This window comes from Gnatocerus cornutus, chromosome 7 (assembly GCF_029298725.1).
Source record: "Gnatocerus cornutus isolate USDA-ARS CGAHR chromosome 7, icGnaCorn1.1, whole genome shotgun sequence".
NCBI lineage: Eukaryota > Metazoa > Arthropoda > Insecta > Coleoptera > Tenebrionidae > Gnatocerus > Gnatocerus cornutus.
In genome coordinates this window covers 13,287,517-13,298,677 of record NC_142239.1, presented here as the reverse complement: position 1 = coordinate 13,298,677, position 11,161 = coordinate 13,287,517, and the positions used below count along the sequence as shown (strand labels likewise).

The following is an 11,161-nucleotide window of genomic DNA, read 5'->3' as shown; positions in this document are numbered from 1 at the left end:
CAAGTGCGAGATTTCCCGCAGAGATTAGCAGGAAAACGGAGGTTTATCTCTATTGTGCGACAATATTCTCTAAAAAATGACCTCAATACCGCAAAAATGACTTCGGGTTAATTGAAGCGACTTTTAATTGCTTTGCTTACGATTCATTTGAATTGAAGATTGGGGAAGTTTGAAACAGCACAGAATTGAATGCTTGAACTATTCCTGGAAAAACAGGGGATACAATTGCGAGATTTTTAAATTCCAGCTGATGCCTGCTTGGAGGAAAGATCAGGAATAATTCCAGACGTGTTCGAATTTCAATCAGTTCCATTGTGTGGAATTTTTAGGTCTTGTGGTAATTTTCTGGATGCACAATATAGATTGCGGTAATAACGATAACACGGAAATAGTAAAAACAGTTATAAAGATAATAGAGTCGTTAGGGGAAGATATTTAGGTGTTGTTACGAGGTAGTATAGGGAAAATAAACCGAAATATGATTTTTCATATCGAGACCAAGAAAGAAAGTTTTTTTTACTTTCTACTGTCATCGAAAATGTAATATTTTTTCAAGGATGTAGAGCGTTTATTTTTATTTATTTATATAAAAATAAAAAGATAATTTTAGAAAAAGCGGTAAAAAAGTCATGTACAGTACTCTCGCCAAAAGCTCATAGCAAAAGCTCGTTTCGTTATGAGAGCTTTTCGGCGTTTGTACTGTAAGTAACTACTTCCACCTTTGAAAATTATATCTACTACATTGGAGGTTTTTGCATTTATGATTTTCTTGGTTGTTGGAACTCCTAATCCCTTTGCTTTATCTGTCGCGATCATTACACAAATCTCCTTTGATCAAAATTTTATGTTAATCTGATACTTTCACGGTTCCAACCTTAATTTGCCGACTAAAATTACCATCATTAAATAGTAAAGAAACTCTCATAATCCCAAGACTTAAATTTTGTTTCAAGTACAATTAAATTATAATAAATGTAACAAACGCACGACTCATTTAACAGAATTAACGGGGGCGACACCGAAACACTAATCCGTAAGCACGTAAAAGAAATTCTTGTGTTTTTACCTCGACAATGGGAATAAGAAGTTGTTTTTCAGTGCAACTCTATAAATTCGTAACGCTTTAAGTACTTGCATAATTTAGTTGTTAAAATATGCACGAAATGAATTTAAAAGTTGTAAACTTTGATGTTGGATAATTTCGAAATTTCATTCTAGTTCATTACTGGTATAAAGTAGAAACTACTTTTAACTTTTAACAACATATGGATTTAAAGTGCACCAGTGTAATTTTATCTCTTGGTTCTGTGGTAATTTTTTATTGTATTACAGTTTGTTGCCCGGTTTAGTTACAGCTATCAACTGTGACATTTAATATTTTCGAACTAACAGTATTACGAGTAAAAACTAAAATTTTATTAATTAACTTAGACGTACATCTTCTAGTTTCATTGTTAATTAAAAGGCTCTTATCATCGCTACTTTCAATTTAGACGTGGAGGAGTGGCAATTACAGACTACCTAATGGATTCCACAGTTTTTGCGCTTTTATCCCATAAATAAATATTTCATAAATCAACCTCGACTTTTAGCATAAATCGCGAAAAATTTATCGCCCCTGTAAATTAAAAAGGAAATGACATTCCTGGATAATTGCAGTAAAATCCCATCACTTTTACAATAATCCCATTCTACAAATCCATCAGTCAGAACAATTTAATTTAGTTTCAATAGGATCTCAACGGGTCTGTTTTGTTGGTTTAAATAATTTTCTTGGGCGTTAAACAACGAGATTTGAATATCAATTTAAAGGGAGCAGACGTGGAAAAAATTTCGTTCATTTATAAGGAAATAGTTCTTTGGATGGCCCTGTCAGCAACAGGTTTCGTTTCTAACATTTAGCTTCGAAAGTTTTTGTGTAGTGATAACATTTCTATTTTATATTTACGCGTAAACATGTCAATTCACATCAAAATAAAATCAATTAACATCACGTTTCCTATTTGCGCCGTCATAGACATGGAGGTTTTATTTTTAGGGATTGTTAAAACAGAAGCTAAAAACGTCATTGTTTCCTGTCAACAAGCTCAAAAACCTTTACAAGATTGTTGGTTTTGTATCATTGCAGCCTATCTAGTTTACTAATTGCACGAAATGGTTCCTTAATAGGAATGTTATTACAGAAAGCATCCGTTATTTCTTTTTAGATGGTTTTATGACCAACATAAATAACTCGTGTTGTGGTAAGGACAAAGTCGCGTTAGTTATCCATACCGTCATGTTGCATTCTGTTTTTATAGAAAATTTAAAGCCGGTCGCTCGTAGAAAGTTATCAATGATTGCAGAGATTCTACAAAGCTGATAAAGGTGGTGGCGATCATAAATTTTCATATTTCATATCTTGGTGTAGGAAGATTATGTTATCTAAATGATGCTGAAATTTCAGCACGTGGGGAGAAGATAAAGTTGAAGTTTTTATTAACTCGCGTTGCTTAGCCGTTTTTGAATCAGTGAAAATAAAGAATAATGAAAACAACACAAATTCAAGCAATGATTCACTTTTGGATTAAAACTCCGGAAAGGACTTTCTCCGGAATCCACCACAGAACATTCGGAGATGATCAGTGGATGACTATTTGCGAAATATATCACGGAATCTCCGGAAAGAGTGTAAATTTGAAGAGAATGAGTGGATGACCACACCAGACCATTCCTTTATCCGAGCTTGGAACAGGCAGCTTAGAAAATACAAATATTTAATTAAAATCTGAAAGTATTAAAGAATGTTGCTCCAAGTAGTAATAAAGAATGTTGCCCAAAGTACAAAAATGCAGCTTTTCTTCTTATAAACTCAATAGTGCAATAATCTGCAATAATATTATTATTATTATTTGACAAAATTGTCTAATAAAAAAATCTGAGTAATTTTAAAATTCAAGAAAAATTTGAGAACGCACCAAATAAAAATCCAGATACCCACAAAATCCGCATAATTGGGTTAACTCTCAAATCAATAAGAATCTATGATGATCTATTATGATGATAATTTCTCGATTCTCTTGCAGCTGGTATTTCGAGTGTCAATTATTGATATTTGCTTTTGCATATAGCCCTTCAATTGACCAACAAATCAGTACAGATTGTTGCCAGTTATAAATAATAATATGGAAATTAAATTTAAATGAATTCATTTGATTTTTTGGCGTCATTACAGTTCAATTTACAGTACATTGCAGTTCAATTTTGAACAAAATTACATTGACATACACAGGGTGGTCTTCTACGAGCTTATTCGTATTGTCATAAACTACAGATAATGAGAACGTGAAATTTTGAAATATAAGCGGATAAGTCAAATTGAATAAAAATATTCACACTTTTGTGACACTTCCTGTAATAATGTATGAGGTGTTCTATTTAAAATAAAATTAGTTAAAATAAGCAAAATGTGAGTATTTTTGTTTAATTCGTCTAATCAGCTTAATTTTGCTTCCAATATTTCAAATTTCCACCAATTGCAGTTTTTGAAAAAAATTTCCAATAAGTTCATCGTGGACTACTAGGTAGGTATGTATAATTCAAATTTCCAAAGTTATAATAAAGAAAATGTTGAATAACAAGGTCGTTGGAAATTTCCCGTGTTTTGTTGATAAACTGCTCTTTACATAACAGCAATGCGTCTCTTAATTTGCATGAAAAACGAAATGAAGTGATTATCGAGCTTTGCTATAAAACATAGTTGTGATGGGCAAATCGTGGATAATGAACCCGAAAGATGGCAAAAAACAATATCTAATTTATTGCCACATTTTATTGCAATATAAATCAAAACTGTTGATAAAACAGTTCTAATAAGAGCAAAGGTGACTGTGCTTTTTACTAGAAATCATGGAGGAGTATGAGGAGGTGTTATTGCGTAAGAAATTTGAGAACTAAAAGATTTTCCTTATTTCGCTTGGAGGGCTCTATCAGAACAACACGCTATTATAAATTTACCACAAAATTGAACAAAAGCTCGTTATGTATCGTTGTTATGCAAGCACAGCGTGAATTTTGATTAAGCAAATGTGTCCGGAGTTTTAAAGGAAACAAATGTTGTCACTACATTTTTTTTGAGTAGAAATGGAATTTTTTGCATAATTAATTTCAATTTCGAAGCAATTCTAGGTCAAACATCAAAAACAAACAGGACAGGCTAATTTGTGCCAACATACACTCTGCGTATTGATGGCAAATTACAATTGTTTCTGCGTGCCTAAAATGACAATTGATTCGGAAATAATGTCCTGTAGAAAAGAGATTTCTGTTCTTTTATCGACGAAGAAAATTGTCAAGAATTTGACAATGAAACTGCCGATAATTTAGTTGAAACCACAGTGAATTGCAAGTCATAACTAAACATGATGACCTAGAAACGTAGTGTAATTAACTGTGAAAGCTACGTCACATTCAATTGATTAGACAATAAATACAAAAACCGAGAGCTTTATTTTACACGTATCAAATTATGCTTTTAAAATTTCTCACGACGAAAATTAAATTAAATGCATTAAGACGGTGACCTGGTAAGACTCACCTCAAGGAGAGCTCCCGCTCTAATATCAAAAGCTCTGTCTCGAAATTAGATTACTCAATAAAGAGAGACTTTAATAAATTATGCATTGAACTATCACCCGTACAAATCAATTACCAATTTTAAACTATTTACTTAATTCGAATCCAATTTACGTGTCCAATTGGTGATTTCATTTCAACGTGAAACACGAAACTCTTGTTTCACTCGTGATAATGAAACGTAAGAAGTCGAAACATTTTAATCTGTTGCTTTCCATTGATTGGTTGGCGGCTCGACGTCATTTTAGCGTGGCGTACGGTTGGTGGGACGCTGAGCGCCGCAACGTTCATATAAAACTGAAATCACTTCACATTTGGCTCATTGTAGTACGTGCGTCCCATCATCGTGTTCCTGAGTCCAGCGAGGTAAGACTAATTTTCTTAAATTTGTTGTTAAGAGGGCGCTTCTCTAGTCTAATTAAGCGCAAAGTGCGGGTCTAATGGAGCATTTTGGGTCATCGCAATCCTTCTTGCTCTTTGATGTGAAATGGTGGATGCGCCGGGGTTTTTCTTTCTTGAGCGGGATATTTCTTATGTATTTGACAGTTTTTGTGTGAGATGAAGTTGCTAGTCATTTTGATGCCCCCCCAAGAAGAATTTTAAATTGAATTTCGTGTCGATAAAGTTGACATTCTATTTGAAAGTATATTCGTCATTCTGTATACCAAAAATTTGTAAAAAATATTGGAATAACTCGGGGTATTTGTTTATTTTTTTAAAGATTAGTAAGTAACAAATAATTAAACTGAATAAAATTTCATTATTTATTTGAAACATAAAATTGTACGAATGTTAATCAATAAAATTAAAAAAATTATTGACAGCTCGAACAATTCAACCCAAATTAACAGTTTAATTGAATTTTATCACAAAATAAAGTTGTGAAAGTAAATAGGAATATTTGCAGAAAAAAACGCGAATTTTATATTAGCATGAATTCCTTTCTGAGAGCGATATTTATTAAAATGAAGTGAATTAAAATTTTTAACTTTAATTGACAAGTTTTGGAGTAATAAAAAAACACCGAAACTGCTTCAGATTTCGATTAGACTTGTCAATTGTCTCTTGTTTGACAGTTTTACACAATGACATAATACAAAAATTTTTACTTGTATGTAAATCTGAAATGAAATAAAAAAATTGAAATTACAAGATGTTACTATAAAAAAAAATTTAATGACTGATAACTTGAATCAATGTCACTTATGTTTGATAAAAAAAAACGTTTAATTAAGACCAAAAAAATTAAAATAAAATTTGATATCTTGAAACTACACACAGAAAATTCGAACTTTTGAAAACATGACATGTTAATTTCGAGACAATGAATTTTTGCTTGTTGAAGTATTTAGATTTTTGAAAATGTATGTATTAGCAAATTAATTATTGCGATTAAAACTTTATAAAGTAACGTTAATAATGACATTATCATTAATCTAAAAAATAAAAAGTTAGATACAAAAAGACAGTAAAGGTCGAAGTTTGATGTTGAAAATTACCAAAGAAACATTTCAGAATTTTATACAATTGATTTTCGCAAATAAAAGTTCGATTCGTAACATTAATTTATTAAATTCAAAGTTATAAAACTTTGCTTCTTTGTCTTTATTATTCATTGTGATTAATAACAATTTTAAACAAAATTTTTTATCTAATAACCGAAACGATTATTTTGAATTTGAAGTTTTAAAACTTCGCGAATTTTGTTATTATGCTAAATGGGATTAATTAGGTAAGAAACATTTTATGACGAAAACTTTTATAAAACAAAACTGATGTATGCGACCACCACCTGCTTTTATTCTTTCTAAGACCGTAACGCCTTTAATAAAACATTTTTTATTTGTTACAATAAAATGTTACTGTGTAGCGCAACTTCTTTATTTTTAAGGACGTTCATTTTATACTTTATTTACTTTTTTACGGCAGTGTTACATTTCCAACATCGGGAAAATTAGCGTAATTCGCTTTTACAACAAACTCCACGTATGCAATACATATTTTTAAGTCCAACCGCTAGAGCAAATAATTCCATCTTTGATTAAACTTTAAAACGATTCATAATTAATTTGAAATTTCCATTTCAATAACCAGAGACGTCACCTGGATATTTTGAAATTGATATCATAGGATTTCAAACCTGAAAATTCCCCCGTTATACAAAGTAATCAATCAGCTTCGAAATTGTTTGTTGTAACCTTTCAATTTTAATTTTCACTTCGGATATTGCGGTTTCCCCCAAAATTCCACAGCGACGATTATCCCGTAATTCTGTTAAGTCGTGCGAATTATTTTTAACACCTTGTATAGTTTTACGTCTAATCGGATTTTCTGGAACGCTCCAGTTTTATTGTTAGTTTCGCTCTAATGCGTGAAAATTTACAGTCTGGACGAAATTGGAGCCGAGTTATTCAAAGCGGAAACTACAGCTTTGTTGTTTAAACATAATTTATTCTGAAGATTTTTTTGTATTTGCACAAGGTTGCTTTGGGAAAAATAACAGAAATTAGGCAAACACTCTAATACCTGCTCATCCCATCAGTTCAAACTTTCTTCAGTAAACAGAGAATCGTTTCGACATATTTTTCGTCTTATCTGGGAAATGTCTTTTAAAAGGAAAAATAATGTTGGGGTTGGGTCGTAAATGCTTTAGAGAGATTTGCGAAAAGTATAATTGAAGAGAAAGGAAAGAGCATTGTTATTGGCAGATTTAAATTAGTATTCCAGAAGGCAATTAATTACAAACAAAATGATACTTAAAAAGGAAAAGCTCTTTATTGGAAAATTAAGGGTTTGGCTCTAAATATTCCGTAATCTTAATAAATTTAAATAATAATTATTGAGCATGGTAAAAGCAGCAGCAGCAACATTCAATTTAGCGTTATTTGTTTTATATGCAAATCATTTGTTTAATTATTAAATGACAGAATTAATTGACATTCAAACAGAATTTTAATGGATAACAACAGAAAAATTTATAGGAGTACTAGTTATTTACGAACCATAAAATTAATTTTAAATGAGAAATTTAAAAAGAGATTTTTATTTAATGACATTTTGTGGTATCGTGGTACGAGAAAAATTAACACAGTTTTGAGTTCTGCGTGAAATAAAAAACAAGAAACTGTAGTTCGTCCGAAAAAAACAATTTCTAAAAGCATCTGTTTTTGGTTCTACAATTATGGCATTATGGAGTTTTGAAACATTTGAACGAATATTTCTACCGAAAGCGCGTTTATCTGCACGGTTTCGCTTGCAAGCGCATTATGGCCAAAAAATCGTTTCTAAAATTTTCCAGTTGAAAAAGTCGCACCGGTTAAAACTTTTGATGAAAAATTTTCCAATTCCAACACAACTTTCCCAAATTAGTCTTTCATTATTACAACTTTCTAGATCACAACTTTTTCACCTATGCGAACTTGAATCTCATTTAATTTGACGCCATATGTTGTCTAATTGTAAGTTTCCCAACACCACAGACAGGAATAAATTAAAGGTCTTAGAAAATGACTCAATTAACAGAGTGCAGTCGTGCAAACTCGAAAAAGGTTAAATTTTGATAATTACAACACACGTTCGCTTGCTTTTAATCCAACTCTATTTTTTTACACTTCGATTCGATCAGTTTCGTCCCGTTTCTATGTTTACTCAATTTCGGTGTAGTGTTATCGTTCTCGACGTATTGTCCCATTTTCTTGGAATTAACTGGGCGCCGTTAAATTCTTAAAACGATATTTATGAACTTTGTAACAACTAAGGAAATTGCACGGCTTTTTCATTATTTTCTCCACGTTTCAAGAAAGCGTCCATTAATATAATTGTATTTAATGCCGGCATTGCTATTTTCGCTACACTTATCAATCTTGGGCTATATTGATCGTTATTAATGGTGAAAGCGATTAATTAGCCAAGCCGTTACAGCATAATTAATTTCATTTATCATTAAGTTTAAGGGATGGACAATTAGGACAATTATCCCATCAACGTCGTGGATTTTATTTCGGCTTTCCCAGATTATTTAAACCCGCGGTGAGCTTTGTTTCGCGGATTAGTCTAAAAAATCTTGTTGCACGTTATATCAAGACGCGATAATCTCACTTTTTGAGTTGAGAACGTGCGAAAGCTTAAAGCTCTAATCCCTTATTCAGTCATCAGTTTACCTAATTAATATAGAATTCAAGGCACGTCAAATAAGATCCTCGTTTTACAGGTGAAAACTCAATTTTCAAAGAGGTACTGTAATTACAGAAGGTCACACGACTAATCAGACCTTTTATTCGACACAATTAATTAAATATCTTTTCAAGTGATCCGTCCAACTACTTGGAAAGCTTTTATCGGTATAAAAATTAAAACATCACTTCCATTTATTGGTAAAAATATTGGATTTTTACGAGAGGAACTAAAAGTGTCGTAACCGTATTTTTTCCGCAGTTCTAATTGTGTAGAGTTATAAAAGTTAAGTGGCGCAGTGTTGCGCCAATTGTAACTTCTGTTTCTGTAGAAATTTATTATTTATTATTAAATAAGTCAACATCTGCACGTTTCTTGCAAATAAATCCTGCAAAATAGATGCGGTGGCAGGTTTATACCGCAGGAAAATTCAGATTCAAGCGAGTAACTTTTGCAGCTATTTTATCTTTATTTGAGAAATTGAATGAAAAATCGCGGCATTGAACGGATAAATAACACTTGTGTGAACTTGGCGATTTTATGGGACCTGACAAGAGACTCAATGGAGTTTGATGGCTTAATCGAACGCGTTTTATCGATTTCACTTAAATTTAATTGTTGCTTCAGCTGCATTGAAACTTTACAGTTAACTAAAAAGTTTGTTTCGAAAATGGTGGATGCGCCGAATTGCTTATTGCCCTCTTCGACACTAAATCATGTTCCCTCATATTTCAGGCAGAAACATATCACAAAATGTCACCACAAACTTCTCACTACTTCGCTAGAACTTTACTTATCTTCGTCCTTGCAACGTTGGCACTTTCGTCTGCAAGACCCAACCACTTCGGAGAAGGCAACCAGGTACGTTCATTAATAACCCCCCGCTGTCATTTAAATAAAGTCACGTTCGTTATAAATTTCTTACTTTGTTCTTCATCGGATATTCAATTTGGAAATAACATCATAACCCCAGCGTAAAACTAATATTCCGCTGGACAACCGGTCAAAATTTATTTCCAGAATACCTGACAGCCATGCAAATTGGAGAGCAGGAATTAGATTTGGAGCAACGAAATTGTTGCCACTTTGGAAGAAAGTTCTGTTGCCGAAAGGCAACGCTCAAATTGATATGTTCCCGGAGTTTTTGTTTCAAATTGGCAACATACACCGGATTAACTGAAATTTCACTTAGTGTCACATTACGAATTGCAATATCCCGGAAAATGCAAGTTGAAAGAGCGAACGTCAAAAACAATAGCGCTCCGTTATCGTAGCGGATTAAATAAAGCCTCTGCATCAGTTTCAATAAGCTTTTGTTGAGAAAGAAACATTAAATTTTCAGGTGGTTGCCGAGCAAGATGCCAACAACTTGTTGGATCCGGGGCTGAAACCGTGGCAATTGGAAATGTTGGCGCAGCGACTGTCGGAAATTTCCAGCCAAACAGGTGGAGAATATGGTTGGGATAAATCTTTACGTATGCCAGAAACTAAACGTCAAAGTCGCTACCGTCAATGCTACTTCAATCCCATTAGCTGCTTCAGAAAATGAACTGTCGGAATCCCGCAACCGCACTTGTGTTTTCTTTTTGGAATTCTTGCTGTCTCATGTAATATAAAAATGATGGTATAAAAAATGTTTTAAATGTTGCATATTTTTGATCTGGACTACATTTACGTGAACGTAGAACTGTAGAAATAAAGTCGTTGAAAAATTTTCACTCTTTTTGTTTTATTAGAAAACTCTGAGATATGACAAGAATAAAGCGCGCCGCTGCTGGAGGAAACTTCGCTGGTATCAAGGAAGTGTTAATATACGAACGAAACAATAACCTGAAATAAGATAAATAATTCAAAAGCTGCCAAAACGTTTTGTTGCAAGACTTCACTTGCTTATCAATAAGGAAATCTAAAGGCCCGAGAGAATTTAATTTCCAACTTGATGGAGTTTCTTTATCGGTCAAAGTATTACTTTAGCAACAAATTTCGAGGTAACTAAATTACAGTTTTATCGTTCTTCTATGTATGTTGTAAAGTAAAAAGTGCTCCAATGCACAAAAGGAGTCGAACAGTTTAAAAACAATCAAAAACTTTATAAAAGTTAAGCTAAGCTAGTGTATGCACGGAATTTTTTCCTTCAAAAAATTATTTCCAATTTTGTCTTCGCAGAGGCTCAATAAATATAAACAATCCTGAGCGTTTATTAGCACGATTTCTTTAATAAAAAAGCAACGCCGAGTAGCGAAGATGTTCAATTTCCTCTGATACCTTCTAATTGTACACGGTGTTTATAAATGTTTCTAGCATCAAGGGTGGCTATGAAATGTCAAAAAAATTTGGCGCTTATTACAAATGTGGGTTTAGATTTTTCAACTGA

At 32.6% G+C, this 11,161-nt stretch overlaps 1 protein-coding gene across 1 annotated transcript; it reads left to right on the top strand.

Annotated features, from left to right (window-relative positions):
* The first annotated feature begins 4,873 nt into the window (after positions 1 to 4,873).
* On the top strand, positions 4,874 to 10,505 carry AstC (Allatostatin C). The gene is made up of 3 exons (XM_088041391.1): positions 4,874 to 4,980; positions 9,523 to 9,648; positions 10,130 to 10,505. Exons 2-3 carry the CDS (start codon positions 9,541 to 9,543, stop codon positions 10,334 to 10,336), a joined length of 315 nt encoding a protein of 104 aa, XP_087897517.1. The 5' UTR covers positions 4,874 to 4,980; positions 9,523 to 9,540; the 3' UTR covers positions 10,337 to 10,505.
* The last annotated feature ends 656 nt before the right edge of the window (positions 10,506 to 11,161 follow it).

What these genes read in the sequence shown, in the direction of transcription:
- AstC (XM_088041391.1), top strand. Translation starts at nt 9,541, where the DNA reads ATGTCACCACAAACTTCTCACTACTTCGCTAGAACTTTACTTATCTTC. An exon ending in ACTTCGGAGAAGGCAACCAG is followed by an intron (nt 9,649 to 10,129) that starts GTACGTTCATTA and finishes TTAAATTTTCAG; the next exon opens with GTGGTTGCCGAGCAAGATGC.